The sequence below is a fragment of the Salvelinus sp. IW2-2015 genome, linkage group LG18 (assembly GCF_002910315.2).
Source record: "Salvelinus sp. IW2-2015 linkage group LG18, ASM291031v2, whole genome shotgun sequence".
NCBI lineage: Eukaryota > Metazoa > Chordata > Actinopteri > Salmoniformes > Salmonidae > Salvelinus > Salvelinus sp. IW2-2015.
In genome coordinates, this window is record NC_036858.1 from 10,604,069 (window position 1) to 10,622,608 (window position 18,540).

An 18,540-nucleotide genomic window follows, 5' to 3' on the forward strand; every position below is an offset into this window, starting at 1 on the left:
AAGGGGTGCACATCTTTGTTTTTGCCCTAGCACTACACACTTGATTCAACTAGTCAACTCATCACCAAGCTAGCTTGACTTGCTATAAAGTTAGAGCAACAAGTAACTAAAGAAAACATGTTTTATTATCACCTGAAACAATATATTTATCCTGTCTTGAATGAAAATTGTTTTTTTTGCAATCTCCCAAAATAAATGCATTTATAAAATAACTAATGTCCGGGCTATTAGAAATTCMGTTTGGGCCAGTAGGTTTGAGTAAATGTATCTAAATCCATGTAAGAACATGCTAATGTAAAAGGTGGCTAGACGTTATTAGCCTGGTTCTGTATGGAATGCATGTACAATATGGGACACGGGTCAGGTCATTATCAGCACGTAGCGGCGAAGATGTGTGACCAAATCATGTGCTGGTGCCATCAACTGAGAAAGTTGGTGACACCAGTGGGAAAGTTATTGTAAAACCCTGGCTATATAACACTTTTTTTGTGACAAAACCATCAGATGGAAACCCATTTAACTACTTATTTTTTATTGTTTATTTAAAAGGCTAGAAATACAGCTACCACTGAGGGTTTCTCATTAGCTAGGTTTCCATCCAATAGTGACAGATTTATGCAAATATTCTAAAATGCACATAAACTCTGCAAAATCATTTCCCCCCCCCCCAGTTTCGTGTCATCCAGTTAGTCTTGTTCCATCGCTGCAACTCATGTACGGACTCGGAAGAGGCGAAGGTCGAGAGCCATGCGTCCTCCGAAACACGACGCAGCCAAGCCGCACTGCTTCTTCACACAAMGTCCGCTTAACCCGGAAGCCAGCCGCACCAATGTGTCGGAGGAAACACCGTCCAACTGGCGACCGTGTCAGCGTGCATGCGCCCGGCRCGCCACAGGAATCGCTAGAGCGCGATGGGACATGGACATCCCTGCCGGCCAAACCCTCCCCTAACCCGGACGCCGCCGCCCCATGGGTCTCCCGGTCGCAGCCGGCTGCGACAGAGCCTGGACTTGAACCAGGATCTCTAGTGGCACAGCTAGCACTGCGATGCAGTGTCTTAGACCACTGCGTCACTTGGGAGGCCCTAACATGTATTTTTTATTCGGTAGGTACGTGGAATTTTATGTGCACTACGGCATCACGCATAGCCTTATACACGCAACAAGGACATTTGATAYAAACACATCTCTGGTGGGAAAATGGTGGACATTGTTTTTATGCAGATTTTATGTGCATTTTAGAATATTTGCATAAATCTGTCACTAATTGGATGGAAACCMTGCTAATGAGAAACCCTCAGTGGTAGCTGTATTTGTAGCCTTTACCTTAGCGTGGATGTCACCGTTAATCTAAGTCTTTTGGTTTGGGTAAGAACGCACAGTCACTGGGGAAGTTGTCGTCTAAGCACTACCTGATAAAAGCAGAATAAGTCCTAGAAGAGATGTTAATATTTTCTAGAGCAGAATGTTATCAATGAGAAGCCATCAGTTCAATGGGTAATTGATTATGYCTCAAGACTAAATGGCTTCTCTGTAGCAGGCTGTGTCTCGTTCTGCGGCAAGACTGGCTGACACTTCAGATTTTGTTAAGTGCTAAATTGTGGTGATTTTGGTTGGGTAATCCTGCTACGTTGTTGTGCACTGTCAACAGCAAATGTACAACAACGACAAAATATACACTGAGTATGCCAAACATTAGGAACACCCTCCTATTAGTGAGTTGCACCCCCCACCCTTCTTTGCCTTTAGAACAGCCTCAATTCGTCGGGACATGGACTCCACAAGGTGTCAAGCGTTCCACAGGGATGCTAGCCCATGTTGATGCCAATGCTTCCCACAGTTGTTTCGAGTTGTATGTATGTCATTTGGGTGGTGGACCTTTTCTTGACACACACTGGAAAAACTTGAGTGTGAAAAACCCAGCAGTGTTTTAGTTCTTCACTCAAACCGGTGCTCCTGGCACCTACTATCATAACCCGTTCATAGGCATTTAAATGTTTTGCTTTGCCCATTCACCGTCTGAATGGCACACGTACACAATCCGTGTCTCAAAGCTTAAAAATCCTTCTTTAACCTGTCTCCTCCCCTTTATATACACATTGATTTGAAGTGGATTTAACAAGTGACATCAATAAGGGATCATAGCTTTCACCTGGATTRACCTGGTCAGTCTATGTCATGGAAAGAGCAGGTGTTCTTAATGTTTTGTATACCCAGTGTAAATGTCAATTTTGTTCTCCAAATAGTTATCAATACTAGGGACAAAGGTGGTTGGGCTAGAGCTGGGACGATAAAGCTAAAATTACTGACACAGACATTGCCCTCTTACCGAAGCAATTTTGTTTACCTTTATTTGGTCAACAGTAGTCTCGCTTAGCCYTACCTCAAATTCATGCCTACTTTGAAGGTCAGGAGAATTTTGCATTAGCCGAAACGGCTATAATTGTCTGCTGGCATTTATATTGAATGTTACATTTAAAGAACCCTTCCKCCACATGCCCGTAAAAGGGGTGCTGCGWGTTCGTCACTGTTTTCCGACCGGGTAGGACACATTTTGCAGAGTTGCTGCGTGTGTTAGATTGCAGAAAATGGAAGAAAACCTTGAGGAAAAACGTAATTCTGTTTTGCCAGAGGTGTGCTCTATAGACAAGATCAAGTAGGAGGCATTACAACTCCTCTGCTTGAACCAATAACTGTATGGCTTGAACACTTTCTGCCCAAGCAAGGCAGTTGATTGGTTTGACGTGTTGCAAGGCGTCACTGATTTACACCGGGTTTTCTTCCCCTTTTTAGCTACTTTGTGCCATTGACTTCACCAAGCTTTCCAATTAGGGAAGCCTGGTTCTCAATGAGGCTAGGTCAACAGTAATGTGCATTTAACCTACTTCCTGCAATGAAAATATCTGGCCTGTKCTGGTATCGCTGCTGGCTCTCACTCCCTCTCCCCCTTTGTGCACGAAGTGAAAGGAGAGATGCATTCTGATAAGCACAAACATATGGAAGTTGAGCAACATTTAAAAATYTAATTGAGACCAAACTCTTTTTAAAACRTTTACTGTTAAAACCTTTCAGTGCTACCCATCCCGGATCCGGGAGCATCCTCATCAAAAAAGCTGACTAGCATAGCCTAGCCTAACGGGACAGGGATATCATATAATTTCATGAAATCACAAGTCCAATACAGCAAATGAAAGATAAACATCTTGTGAATCCAGCCATCATTTCCGATTTTTAAAATGTTTTACAGCGAAAACACTATGTATTTATATTAGCTAACCACAATAGCCAAACACACAACGCCATGTTTTCACCATGTTTCCACCGCATAGGTAGCTTTCACAAAACCCAGAAATAGAGATAAAATTAATCACTAACCTTGAACAACTTCATCAGAGGACAGTCTTATAACATCATGTTATACAATACACTTATGTTTTGTTCGAAAATGTGCATATTTAGAGCTGCAAATCGTGGTTATACATTGTGAATACGTAGCAACAATTCACCAGAATGTCCGGAGATATTTTGGATAGTCACCTAATCTAACCAAAGAACTCATCATAAACTTTACATAAAAATACTTGTTGTATGGCAAATGAAAGATACACTGGTTCTTAATGCAACCGCTGTGTTAGATTTTTAAAAATAACTTTACTACAACATGCAGCATGCATTATTGTGAGACAGCGCTCACCTATTCTCCACCGTGTTGGAGCCAACATATTACACAAACATATGAAATAACATCATAAATATTCTCTTACTTTTGCTGATCTTCCATCAGAATGTTGTGCAAGGAGTCCTATTTCCAGAATAAATCGTTGTTTGGTTTTAGAATGTCCATTTCTTCTGTCGAATTAGCAACTTTGGCTAGCATTGTGGCGCGAACATGCCCATAAACTCTTGGCGCCTGGAACGAAAAATTCAAAAATTCCCAATAAACGTCGAATAAACTGGTCAAACTCGGTTGAAAAATCCTACTTTATGATGTTCTTCTCATATGAATCCAATAAAATCAGAGCCGGAGCAATTCGTAGTGTATACCGAACGCTTTTCAGAAGACAATGTGAGGTTCCCCGGCGCGCAGCTGAATACTGACGATAGGGCGGACCTGTCACTCCAAAAGCTCTTATTCGGCCTCACATCAAGCTAGACACCCCATTCAACCTTCTACTGCCTGTTGACATCTAGTGGAAGGCGTATGAAGTGCATACAGATCCATAAATAAAAGCCAGTTGAATAGGCAGGCCCTGACACAGAGCCTCATTTTCAGAATTTTCACTTCCTGTATGGAAGTTTGCTGCCAAATGAGTTCTGTTGTACTCACAGATATAATTCAAACAGTTTTAGAAACTTCAGAGTTTTTTCTATCCAATAGTAATAATAATATGCATATTGTATGATCTAGAACAGAGTACGAGGCCGTTTAATTTGGGCACGATTTTTTCCAAKGTGAAAACAGCGCRCCCCTATTCACAAGAAGTTAAAGATACAAGTCTCAGCTTTCTGTGAGTATAAACATATTGTTACTCTCAATTTTGAGGAAATACCACCACTTGGCAGAGTATGTAATGGAGATGATGAACGTTTTTGTTTGACATTACAATTACTGTTCGATCAATTACAAGGCTATCCAGCACCAATATCATATTTAGTTAGCAATCTAGCTCATGTGTTTTGAGTTCCCGCTTCCTCAGGTGGGTGAATTATGTCGCATATATCCTAGACCAATATGCCCCAAAAATATGCAGGCATATTGATCTGTAAAGAGCCAAAAATAAATCAGCTCATTCTGAATCCTATTTTGACATGTTGCACATCAAAATATCCATCAATGTTCCCTGAACATGTTAGATAAATAGCTAAATTCTTTCATGTCTTACTTGGCACTGGAAAAAGCCAGTCTAGAGCCCTGCCGCTAATGGAAAGTAAAAAGTTGTATTTATCGCTATCGTGCAAAATTGATCAATTTATCACAGTGACTTTTTGTCCATATCTCCCATTGGTATTGTCTGTATCCACAGGACATTATGGTGCACCCTCTCTTTTTACTCACAGACCAACAGCAAGGCCTTCACGGCCAAGACGTCATGTGTGCGCCGGCGCTACAGTGAGTTTGTCTGGCTCAAGAAGAGGATGCAGAAGAACACTGGCTTGGTGTAAGTCAGCAATGCCCCCCAATGGCTTAACTCTTTTGTAGAAAAAAAAACAATTTGAAACTTTTAATGTGAAGTTGTCCTGTTCTGTGAGCTATGGGTTATTCTCTGTCCTATAGACCTGTCCCAGACCTGCCCAGCAAGCCCTTCTTRTCCTCTAGTGGTGAGGACTTCCTTGAGAAGAGGAGGAAAGGCCTGCAGTCCTTTCTGGACAAGTCAGTTCCTCTCCTAAGTTAATAAATAGCTACGACTTCACCATTTCAATTATAGTGCTTGGTTGTTCCCAACATTGAGCATGACATTGGCGTACGTTGTTTGTCTTTCTTCAGAGTGTGTAGCATGACAGTGTGTCTGTCAGATAGCCAGCTCCACCTCTTCCTGCAAACCCAACTGCCGGTTGGTCACATCCTGGACTGTGTGCAGGGCCACACCCCCTACACGGTGACAGAGGCCATCCTCACCTACGGCTCATCCAATCAGGGCCGGGTTCCAGAAATGGACTCGGCCCAGGACCCGAGTCTTACTCCAGTTCCGTATGAGTCCYTGGAGAGGTAAGACTGGAGTGTCAACAGATCAAATAGCACAACTGTCCACACAGGCACAAATTAGTTGTAGTTCCCGAATAGACTTGAGTGTGTTCAATAAACACATTGTTTTAGGCCAGTATTCAATCCGGRCCGCATAACTAATTTCCGATTGAGCCAACATCTGCAGCGTTCAKTTTGAATGCGATCTCRGCGACCGTGGTAATATTGCCTTTATGGTGCCTAGCCGAAAAGGGCCGATTGGATTGAATCCCGGCAGATGCAATGTTTGGTAACAGAATGATGGCACAAACAGCACAYACCGCCATTCTGTTACCAATCTTTGCATCTGCACTGTTCTTCAAGTAAAGGGCTTTTTGTGGAAATTGTTAAGTAGTCCTTGTGCATAGAGTTTTATGGTTTGTTTAACTTTACAATCATTGTATTTTTTTTTTTCATACATTTTAAAGTGAAAAATAAGTCTCGGTGTCAATTCGTTACCCACACTTGCATTTCAGGTTTTACATGTCAGTATAAAGGTCATGTTGAGTGTTGTTACTTCATGGCCTTCTCGTTCCCCACAGCCCTGTTCCTCATCTACCTACRCTGCAATGTGAAGAGCCCCTCACCCCTGTGAACCTCACCTCCAGTGAGCCAGAGGGCCTATGGACTGAGAAGTTCCTAGCTGACCCCCATGACATAGACGCTGTAGAGTTACAGCTGAGAGAGTTACTCGGTGAGACCCCTTCCTCAGAGATCACCCAAGAGGACCACGATGTAGTCCAGGTAGAGGCCGTCCTGGAGACACACAGCCCAGTGGAGACTATCTTTAAGTGGGACGGCCATGAAGACTCTACCCCAGAAAGGCTCGACCATGAGGAGGTGATCCACTACCAAGGGGATTGTCAACAGCTGACACTTGTGGAAGCGCACTGTGAAAAGGACACCGGCTTGGAGGAGGAGTGTGTAACGGAGGTGAAGAATGAGAGGGTCATTGAGGAGACCCATACAGACATCCCTCCCAAACAGAGTAGCCCAGAGCTAGACATCCATGAGGAAACCCCTCAAGATGGCCTAAGGGAGACAGTTCTAGAGGACCTTAACCCTGCGGAGGAAGCTCAAGAAACAACCTCAGAGGGGGACAGCGACAAAGACACAGTAACAGCCATTAAGCTGGACAGCCAAGGACACACGGATGAGATCAACTCCCACGTAGAGGTGGAAAGTGTTGATAACTCAACCCAAGAGGTAGAAAATTGAGACGTTGCAACCCAAAAGGTAGAAGTCGATGACTCATCTCGAGGTGGAAAGTGGCGATGAGGCAACCCAAGGGAAGACTCCCTTGGACATTCAACAAGTAGATAATCAGCTGGACACAACAGAAGAGGTTGAGAGTGACGAGGAAATTAATGGAGAGGACGGGGAGAGTCTTTGGAATGGGGAGACTACAACATCCGATGGGAGTAATAAGGAGAGCGACAACAAGGACATGAGACAAATGGCTACATGGAGTCAGCTCCTGAGAAGGGACATCACAAAACAGACCACACGGAGGCAGAAGAAGTCCTCAACAACAGACATTCTAAAGCCCTAAATGAACCAAGATCCCTCACGTGAAGAAATAACAACTGAGGTACACAATGCTCAGCGGACCAATGGTGTCAAAGTCGGAGAGGGAATTAGTCTAACTCAACCGGCTGTGTTGCCCAAATGGCATTGATGTGGCAAATAATTTGGCAGTTAATTCACATGCCTTCTGAATGCTGTGTGATCCAGAACTGTGATGCTGTTAAAATGTGAGTTTGGAGTGGGTGAAAGTTACTCAAGACACTTACAACTTATCATGCAATCAACTTTGACTGTGTTTTATTCATAACTTCTGGGGGAAAATAGTGTCATCCTGCATGCGTTCCCTTAGGCATTCTGTGTTGCTGTTGTGGGGCGGTTTCTGGGTTCAGCTTGAACAAACGGGGATGAGTGTCGTTCCACCTAAAAGCACAAGAATTGTGCTGAAATTATTTCTGTAATTAGAAACATAAGTTTCATTCCTGAAACATTKTTTTGTGGAAATATAATTTGATCTCTGAGAAATAAATGTAGTACCTAACATCCTATTTGAACCATCATTCTTCCTGACAAATGAGTAAAATGTGATCCCCCACACTACACCAATCCCACCCCAATAACCAGTATACAGTATCAGTTCGCTATGTCTGAAATGGCGCTGCGCCTTGTAGTATTGGTTTTTCATATTATGTAACGTCGCTGTTCCTGACTGCAACACRATGTCATCAGTTTGGCTAGTCTCCTGTGTTTATTAAATGGATCGCAACATTTTCTTTGCAATTTGGGAAGTAAACCAAAAGCTTTTGCTCATGATCATCCTTACAATTCAAGCCAGTCCTTCAGTTTGTCCTTCTCTTGGGCTTAATCTGTGTCCAGGAAATGAACCGTGTGTGTGGTTTATTCCCTTCAGAAAAGGTCTGGATTAGTTAGACCATTCCTGTTGAAAAAGCAAACCATCAGGCTACAGCAGTTCTAATGGTTTCAATGTTATGGTCTAATGGTTTTCAATGGTAAAAGTCCCAAACACACTGTACAGTGTTTTGCAATGTTGGGGATTTTTGTTCTCATATTCAGCATTTTAACAGTGCATTAGTTTATTTAAGTGACATAGCAGTTGTTTGAAGTACCCCTTTTATGTTATGTAGATGATTACCAGAGTTTTTTTCACTTAGGTAGTTCATACAAGGGCAATATACCAACCTAAAAATAGTCAAAAACAAACTAGGAATAAACTGGGCCGTGGTTGGATCTTCCAGCAGGACAATGATCCAAAGTACACCTCAAAATCAACACAAAAAGGTTCACTGACCACAGAATCAAGGTTTTGCCATGGCCATCCCAGTCCCCAACCTAAACCCCATAGAAAACCTTGTCGGGTGAGCTGAAGAGGAGAGTCCACAAGCGTGGACCTCGGAATCTGAAGGATCTGGAGAGATTCTGATCCCTTGCCATGTGTTCTCCAACCTCATTATGCATTATAGGAGAAGACTCAGAGCTGTTATCTTGTCAAAGGGAGGTTGCACAAACTATTGAATGAAGGGGTTCCAATAATTGCAGCACACATATTTCAGAAAAAGATTTGTTTTATGAATTTATTTTCTTATTTTCAATTATTTTACTTTAATTAAAGGTTAGATTTTTGTGAATATTTTCAATGAAAGACCAAGAGGATAAACAAAGAAAAAAAATTCACAGCCCTTTTTGCTCACATTTAACAAGGGGGCCAATATTAGTGGAGGGCACTGTAGTTTTTTCCCCCACCTGTACTTTGCATCTGAGTCTATTTTAGTGCATGACATTTACAGACATTTATATTAGTCAGCACCTCGCCTAAATAGGTGTTTCTTTCGCTTCCAGACATTTATATTGCCATAGACTTTCATATGCACAGTCAAACAAGTTCTTATGTACATCATATTGTGGAATTTAAATATCTAACAAAATATTTTTTACAAGTTCAACAATAAAAAATTTAAAGTTTTCTTATTGCAAATGATCAGGTATTTCAATTTCAAACTCTTCATTGAAAAATAATGAATCGCACAAGGGAGCATGCCTGACCCCTTGTGGCCTACATATTTGAAGTCAGCATCAAAATAACAAGCACAGTAGCCTCAGACACAAGGCTGTTGAAGGCACCAGTTAGTATGCTTCAAAATATGGAATAGACAGCCCCTCAGAGGTGAGGATTTCCTATTTTTGTCACAGGGGCATAATGTTTCCTCAATGTCTGCCAATTTCCATTCACACACATGGGCACAAATACATTGGAAACAATTGAACAGAGGAAACCTTTTTGCGACATCAGAATTATCCAGAARTTGATGTGTACACCAAACGCCTCAGAAGAACCATGGTAATGTAATTTATGCAGGGAAATGAAGCATATCTTTACAAAAACATACAACAAAAATGACACTAACAGCATTACACTATATTACGAAATAARAAAAAAGGTCAATCTGTCATCCATCTCGAACTGTTCAGTGTTGGGGATTGGGAATGTAGTCAGTCACATCACTCAACTGTGGAAGTAAGGCACAGTACAAAGATAAACTYTCAGAGAGAAACATAGTCAAATCAAATGTATTTATAAAGCCCTTCTTACATCAGCTGATATCTCAAAGTGCTGTACAGAAACCCAGCCTAAAACCCCAAACAGCAAGCAATGCAGGTGTAGAAGCACAGTGGCTAGGAAAAACTCCCTAGAAAGACCAGAACCTAGGAAGAAACCTAGAGAGGAACCAGGCTATGAGCCAGTCCTCTCCTGGCTGTGCCGGGTGGAGATTATAACAGAACATGGCCAAGATGTTCAAATGTTCATAGATGACCAGCAGGGTCAAATAACATATTTCCTGTAGTAGTGCAGTATGATACTGTATGTTTTATCTGGCGTATAGTTAATATCACTATGGAGTCATATTTCCCAATTCAATTYTGTCAATGATGCTATAATTAAGCATTACTGAGCATATCAGTGTCGCTTATAATGCTGATAAAAATTTCACACCTTGGGTCTATGCAGCAATTGCAGTTCTACTTTCAGCCACCAGATGTCTTAAATGGCCAGTCCACCGCTATGAATATACACCTCTCCTGCTATTTCAATGGTTATCTCAATGGGTGTCAGGAGGCCTGTAAGGTACATTAGCCCATTATATCAGTCTGTAATCGTAACAATATGAGAGTGCTCCAGTACCTCTTGGGAGCTCAGAGGATGTAGGCAAGGTGGAGGAAGTCTTTAGGGACAATACCGACGGTACCGTTTAGCTCTCCGACCCACCAGCCATTGATGTTATACTCCTGGAACAGAGCGACACAAGCAGGGTAAGGAGGAGGAACAAGCACAACGATGCACAGTAGACCATAGGAGAATCTCAATTGCATTCTCCTCGCGTCCTCTCTCKTTTCCTCACCGCCTCCTCAAAATCCACTGGAGAAAGCCAGGAGGAGGTCCATTCCCTCTGACCTTCTCCTCCAGTGGGTTTTGAGGAGAGAACGTGAGGAGTATGCAAATGTGATTCTCCCTGTGTCATCATAGGTTTATAACAGAATTTAGCATTGCCTCAAAATGGCTCTTGATACCTCGTGTTGTCATTATTGGGGTACAGCATCTGAAACCCCAAGGCTAGCTTATATCGATCAATCCATTTGTATGGGGTTTACATTTATAATGCATGTTTGTCAAATCTTTGCCCCCTCTCCTGGCTGTCTCTCTGGGCACTGCTGTGATAGATACCACGTCCTCTAATACAGAGAGCTTTGACACCTCACTACAGAGCCAGAGGAATGAGAAACAGACCTACTCCTAATGTCCGGTGGCTGGACAGAGATGATGTATAGACCAGTTAGAGCTCACTGAGCAGAGTGATGGCCCAGGCCTGACATGTTCTTAGAGCAAGTGAATTTAGCTATGATAAGCAGGTTATCCATCCAGATGTGGCGAACAGAGAGAACATTTTCATTCGGTCTGCTCGCCCACACAGAGCCRTGATTCAATGGAATGACAGGGTAAATGAAGGTGGAGTACTCCACTCACAATGGCTAATTAATGTGCTTGCTGATTTTAAGACAACTGAAGCAAGTATACACATTTTCTTCTGGAAAGGTACGTGMTCTATTACCTGTGTGCATTTCTAAAACATGGCCCTAATATCTGAAGTCATAAAAACAAGTTTTATTGTGGAAATCTAGCTTGAATAGTAATCTATAAAAGGAGAMAAACAGACAGATTGGGGCATCAGAGAGTAGGAACGAAACAGTTTCTCTCCCACGGGGCTGTCGCAGATCCATTCCTCCAACCACAGTGACAGAAAGTTGTATTTATCTCCCTGGCCCATCTGTGCAGCCAGACAGTCCAACGTCCTCCCTGAGAAAGCTCTTTTTGATTATCAGCGCCGCCATTTTAATACAACAGCTACATCGCCACAGTGTTCCAATGGCAGCGAAGGTCTGTCAAGCGTGCCAACTCCATCTTCTTCGCTGCTTACTACGGGTTCATCCAGAGTACGCCTGCTGGAAGGGGAGGTCTCGTATAGAAAGAAGCACAGGGAGTAAATGTATTCTTATGACAATGCCCTAACTTCAATCTCCTATCTCCTACAGATTTCCCCCCTTTAATTTGGTGTAATGCGTATCTGAATTTTGGATAGAATGATCTTTAATTCTCAGGAGAAAATACAGTGGGGTTATGGATAACACCTTTCTGTTGGCACCAAGGTGCCATGCCATTTCCATACCGAGACATTGTTCTTCAATTTTAAAATAATCAAGAGGCCCTTCATGACAGTCTGGGATGTTTTCTGTGCAGTGGTGGACTTACCGTTAGGCAGAAGAGGAATTTCCCTCAGGCCTCACATCATCAGGGGCCTCATGAACTGGGCATACTAAAACCCCAAAATACTAGTAACAAAATATATATTTTTTTTTTTTATCTCATAACAGCTGCCTATGAATGACATGAATGATTGATTGAGATATGTTGAAGTAAGTTACATTAAGATCAGAGGAGGCTGGTGGGAGGAGCTACAGGAGGACAGATGGAATGAATGAAATGGTACCAAACACATCAAACACATGGAAACAACGTGTTCGACTCRGTTCCATTGACTCCAATACAGCCATTACAATAAGCTGTCCTCCTATAGCTCCTCCCACCAGCCTCCTCTGGTTAAGCTAGATAAAACAGGACTCTCACAGCTCAGCAGTTGTATAGCCTGTATAGCCTACTATAGCCTATACCTCAGTCATGAGCAAAATAATACAATTGATTTAGGCTACAATAATTATTATTACATGAATTATTGCATGCTAAATGTTTCTGATCGGTGATAGATGAGCAAAAAAATAAATTAACTACCACCTCCACTTATTTGCCCAGCCAGAGAGCAATTAACCAAATATACAGAKGGAGATTCAGTGAAACGAAATCACATTGATTATCAGACAAATCGGGAGTAGGCCAGGCTACAACGCGAGTGAATAGCAAAATCCACTTGTTAAACTACATAACATGCTAGCAGTATGTTCTGATCATTATATATAACAGAATAAAGACAACACTTCAACATAGCTAACATTTTCCCAGGGTATTTGTAGGCTCACCAAATATGCAAACAGAGATTCAGGGAAAACAAAAATCTYACACTAWTTGACTTATCAAGAAGACGAGTCCCCCACGCTTGTCTCAAAGCAGGCGATGGCGCTTTGCCAATCAAAACAGTGCTGACATTTTCATCTAGTTGACCACACACGGGTATTACCTTCATMTTAGTATAACGATTGGATATGACTTTGGGAGTTTCAGTAGGCCAATAAGCAACAATTTGATGCATGCCTTCAATTGCATTAGCCTACTTTATCCCAATTCTTCCAATATTGAGTTTACCTCTCCTCACTTTTCTAAGACAATGGCTGTTTCCTTTTCTCCTCACTCCGCCCGCCTCAGTGGCATTGTTCTCAACACCACTTTAAATCAATAGGCCGATTTTTCTAGAAATCTGTATTTTTTTCCGGTTCGGTGTTACATTTCTGTGATGTTGGATCGGGCTCAGACTCTGCCTGGGGCCTCCAAATCACTAAGTCTGCCCGTGTTTGAGTGCCCTGAATGTGTATCATATCAGCTACTGTGTGTTGGGAGGAGGTGAGTGAGGACAAAACAGCGCCATATTGTGGCGGTGCTTTGACTCGTTGACCTCCCTGTGACTCCTTCACTGAGAGGGAGCAAATGAACGTGGGCAGAGCTAGCTAAGAAAGAGAGGGAGTGAGCAAGTTGCCATGACAACACCTGCAGTACACCAGCAGCATCGTTTATTTACCACTCAAGGGTCTGGCTAATGGTGGCAGGAGGACAGATTGACTGCTAACGATGCCTGAAGAGGGAGAAGGTTGGTTTGACTGTCTCTCATGCAGGAGAAGGAGCACTTTGTATGCCTGCCAGGTCACCGTGACAGCTACATTACCCTATTCCCTAACTCCTCCTCGAGCTATGCATTCACTCCTTTTGTAGAACATCAGGTTCTGCTCACGTTCCATAGTCATATTCTGTCTTTTTACTATTTCTCTTGTATAAACTACACATAGACACGGACGCGCAAGCAAACACACATTCACACACGTAGACGRGCACAGACACACTTAGACACGTACAGTACATACACACTCACGGACACACACGRACGCAGGAMGATTGCTAATAAGACTGACACATGAYGCATCTGCCCTCCGCTACCAGCTGACTGAAGCYGGCCTTGGGCGTGATGGAGCACAGGAAGTCTCTCATTGCCCTGCCGCTGAACCCGCCGCCTGGGTGTTACAATCTCTCCCTCCTCACCGCCACCCTCCATCTCCCTCCCTTCTTTCTCTCTCTAGCTACCTCTCCCTCTCTCTGTTTCGCTKTCATCCACAAGGAAAGTCGTGAGGCACACACTGCAGTGCTGCGTCTCTCTCCACTAGTCACCCTAACAAAGAAACAGACACCTCTTACAAACCGCAACTCCTGATCTATTCAACACCATATCTAGTCGAAGCATTTTGCTCACACAGGTGGACTGGACTGCCTTAGGTGTTCTGGGAATATGTACACACACGTATCCGAACATTGTGGGGGGGGGGGGAAAGTATACTTATTTTGACAGATATGAATATTCAAAATAAATTCTAGCAATGCCTGTTTAGAGATTTGGACACATTGTTTTTAGGGTTGGTYATTTCTTTGTAAAAATCTTCAAAATGTTTTGATCCCAGTAATAAACAGGGAATCTTGTAATTTAATCAATGAGATGGATTCAAAGTCGAGAGATGACTGCGCATCAGAGCCGTCTAAAATATGAAGGAACAAATAAAAAATAAATGAAAAGAAACAAGCCGCTTCTCTTCTAAGGCCGTTTTGGGATTACAGGGTGGCTCTTTAACTTAATAGCAATTTAAAGTGGATTTGTGTATGCCACTGAGTGTCTGTAATGATAGCTGTTTACGCCGCCCCTCATTTATAATAATTAGGCAGAATGGATAGGGGTTGCTCAGGCACAGTTCTGGGCTATTGGCTGGGCCTGAATAATGACCTTACTGTAGTTGACCGGTAGATGACCGCGGCCTCCTACATGACCCCAAACCCCAGACTCTGCACTCTCTCCCCCTGCTACTTTGGGTGGTAAATAAGATGTCTTTCCCTGTCTATAGCCACAAAAGCAGCGAGGGACTTTAAAGGGATGTGTGACAGAGAAAATTATATATAAGGGGGTGGGGMGTCACACAAAGGGATAAAAGGTTCTTCCTTTGTCTCTTTCTTGCTTGACTTTTCCCATCTGATTGTTTTTCCTCCCTCTCCCTTTTCTTCCACCACATTCACATGGTGGGACCTACGGGCAATGGGCCAACTGGGGTTGCCATGGGTTTGAGGCAGTTGAGGATATGAGAATATGGCCCTATGGAAATAAGATACTCCCATATTTCCTACACTAATAAAATACAATTTAATACAAACGAATACAACTTAGGTAGGCTACAATTCCATGTATATAGCCTCGCTATTGTTATTTTACTGCTGCTCTTTAATTATTTGTTACATTTATTTCTTGTTTTTTTAGGTATTTTTCTTAAAACTGCAATTTTGGTTAAGAGCTTGTAAGTAAGCATTTCACTGTACGGTCTACACCTTGTATTGTATTCGGCGCATGTGTCAAATACAATTTGATTTGATTAATTTTCTCTAAATTTACAACAAGATAGATGTAATGAGAATAATCAAATCAGTTAGTTCTGCTTTAATTGCATTAATAAGGGCTTTTAATTAATTTAATCAATTCTAAATTGTGTTTGTGTTTTTTCCTCTAGCTGCAAACTTCAACATAATTGATAGCCATTTACTTAGGGTAAAGTTCATGTTGATTTAAGAGTGGGACATAGCCTACTAGCGTAAATCAGTCTCCGAGTGTGTGTGTTGTCAACTGTGAAACATTCTCAGTATTATCAGTTAGTTTCGCACTGAAGTCAGCCACTAGATGTCACCAGTGTCCATGTTCTTGATGGCGCTAACGAGCCATTGAAGACTGGAGGAGGCCGGCATGGAACAGTCGTCTCTCTCTCTCGCTCTCCAATTTCAATTTATGGGCTTTGTTGGCATAGGGAACATATGTTAACATTGCCAAAGCAAGTGAAATAGATAATAAACAATTAACTGTAAACATTAKACTTACAAAAGTTCCAAAAATAATAAAGGCATTCCAAATGTCATATTATGTATATATACAGTCTTGTAATGATGTGCAAATAGTTAAAGTACAAAAGGGAAAATATATAAACATAAATATAGGTTGTATTTACAATGGTGTTTGTTCTTCACCGGTTGCCCTTTTCTTGTGGCAACAGGTCACAAATCTTGCTGCTGTGAATGAGTTAGATGCACTATTGTAAAGTGGTTGTTCCACTGGATATCATAAGGTGAATGCACCAATTTGTAAGTCGCTCTGGATAAGAGCGTCTGCTAAATGACTTAAATGTAAATGTAAATTGCACACTATGGTATTTCACCCAATAGATATGGCAGTTTATCAAAATTGGATTTGTTTTAGAATTCTTTGTGCAGCTGTGTAATCTGAGGGAAATATGTGTCTCTAATATGGTCATACATTTGGCAGGAGGTTAGGAAGTGTTCACATAGCCTGTCTTCTCTTGACAGCCAGGTCTGCCTTTGGCGGCCTTTCTCAATAGCAAGGCTATGCTCACTGAGTCTGTACATAGTCAAAGATTTCCTTCATTTTGGGTCAGTCACAGTGGTCAGGTATTCTGCCACTGTGTATTCTCTGTTTAGGGCCAAATAGCATTCTAGTTTGCTCTGTTTTTTGTKAATTCTTTCCAATGTGTAAAAAAGTAATTCTCTTTTTGTTTTCTCATGATTTGGTTGGGTCTAATTGTGTTGCTTTTCTGGGGCTCAGTGMGGTCTGTTTGTGAACAGAGCCCCAGGACCAGCTTGCTTAGGGGCTCTTCTCCAGGTTAATTTCTCTGTAGGTGATGGTTTTGTTATGGAAGGCTTGGGAATCAGTTCCTTTTAGGTGGTTGTAGAATTTAACGMCTCTTTTCTGGATTTTGATAATTAGCGGGTATCGGCCTAATTCTGCRCTGCATGCATTATTTGGTGTTTTACATTGTACACTGAGGATATTTTTGCAGAATTCTGCATGCAGAGTCTCAWTTTGGTGTTTGTCCCATTTTGTGAATTCTTGGTTGGTGAGCGGACCCCAGACAACACAACCATAAAGGGCAATGGGTTCTATAACTGATTCAAGTATTTATAYCCAGATCCTAATTGGTATGTTGYATTTTATGTTCCTTTTGATGGCATAGAAGGCCCTTCTTGCCTTGTCTCTCAGATTGTTCACAGCTTTGTGGAAGTTACCTGTGGTGCTGATGTTTAGGCCGAGGTATTTATAGTTTTTTGTGTGCTCTAGGGCAACGGTGTCTAGATGGAATTTGTATTTGTGGTCCTGGCAACTGGACCTTTTTTGGAACACCATTATTTTTGTCTTACTGAGATTTACTGTCAGGGCCCAGGTCTGACAGAATGAGTGCAGAAGATCTAGGTGCTGCTATAGGCCCTCCTTGGTTGGCGACAAGGAGGGCCTCTCTCCCGCCCCCTAGCTCTCTCTCTCTGCTTGTGAGGTGCACGCCCCGGGTGGACAGAGCAGAGTGGGGAAGAGAGATCAGAGAGAGGGGTGGAGAGAGAGAGAGAGAGAGAGAGAGAGAGAGAGAGAGAGAGAGGGGGGAGCAGAGAGATGGCAGTGTTTGCTAGAGTTTAAAGGAGCCTGGATGGGTTTACATCGTAAATCTCTCCCCACTCCAACCCTGGCGTTCTACAAGAGTGCCTCTGGGAATACCGGAATGTGGCAGCTGACCTGTGGAGCTGTGTCTTTTGATTCCAGCTAGCTACATAAATTATAGTTCTGGAATGCAGGACAACCCAATGGAGTAGTGAGAAACATGCTTAGGAGTCAATATAAGCAATACGGATGTTAGGAGAGCAAAGATTTACTAATTGCAGACATTTTGTCAGCAAATTCATGATATATTGTACATGTACAATAAACAGGCCCAACCTGTCAGTTCTGCGTAATGAGAACTCAAAACAGTTAGCATTTTCGTATGAATAAGTAGGCTCTATCCAGTAGTTAGTATAGTATATCCAAAAATGATATAAAAATGGTAAAGTGTAAAATAGTATGGATCTTTATCAGGAAAATCTATAACATAAAAAAATCCCACGCTCTAAAATGTCTTTGCAAAGCCAAAAGCTATAGAAGACAGTGCAAGCTCTCAGCAGTAAAAGGCCAGTGCAAAGACAAGATAGTTGCTATGTGTTTCTTTGTGGACGGGAGACTGGGAACCAAGTTCATCATCCGTGAAACCAGCGGCAGACTCTGCCAGATTAATCTAGTAAAACGAATGGAATGAATACGAGTTGTGGCTTTACTCATTTATTTACTTTCCCACTGACACACACACACACACACACACACACACACACACACACACACACACACACACACACACACACCCACAACACACACACACACACACACACACACACACACACACACACACACACACACACACACACACACACACACACACACACACAATCCCCTCATATACACACAGTACACCCCCCCCCCCCCCAAAAAAAAAAAACTGCAAAAATGCACCTCTTTACAGTAAGTTCTCGCTAGATCAATAATGATTGATGGGGGCTCTTTGTATAATCGTCATGTTCTACTCAGTTCACAGCCATACGACACAGCG

At 42.3% G+C, this 18,540-nt stretch overlaps 2 protein-coding genes across 6 annotated transcripts in view; one reads left to right on the forward strand and one right to left on the reverse strand.

Moving 5' to 3' along the window:
• snx11 (sorting nexin 11) overlaps positions 1-7,793 on the forward strand; it is a 13,494-nt gene extending 5,701 nt beyond the window's left edge. For all 4 annotated transcript variants that reach the window (XM_024007268.2, XM_024007264.2, XM_024007265.2 and 1 more), the window contains 4 exons: positions 5,058-5,158; positions 5,275-5,370; positions 5,485-5,706; positions 6,264-7,793. In XM_024007268.2, the coding sequence (XP_023863036.1) occupies positions 5,058-5,158; positions 5,275-5,370; positions 5,485-5,706; positions 6,264-6,939 (1,095 nt within the window). In that variant the 3' untranslated portion in view covers positions 6,940-7,793. The remainder of the gene's footprint in view (positions 1-5,057; positions 5,159-5,274; positions 5,371-5,484; positions 5,707-6,263) is intronic.
• Positions 7,524-18,540, reverse strand: part of LOC111978747 (src kinase-associated phosphoprotein 1) — a 70,907-nt gene continuing 59,890 nt past the window's right edge. For both annotated transcript variants that reach the window (XM_024008979.3, XM_024008977.3), the window contains 3 exons: positions 10,445-10,548; positions 8,069-9,770; positions 7,524-7,668 (listed from right to left, as the gene is read on the reverse strand). In XM_024008979.3, the coding sequence (XP_023864747.1) occupies positions 10,456-10,548 (93 nt within the window). In that variant the 3' untranslated portion in view covers positions 7,524-7,668; positions 8,069-9,770; positions 10,445-10,455. The remainder of the gene's footprint in view (positions 7,669-8,068; positions 9,771-10,444; positions 10,549-18,540) is intronic.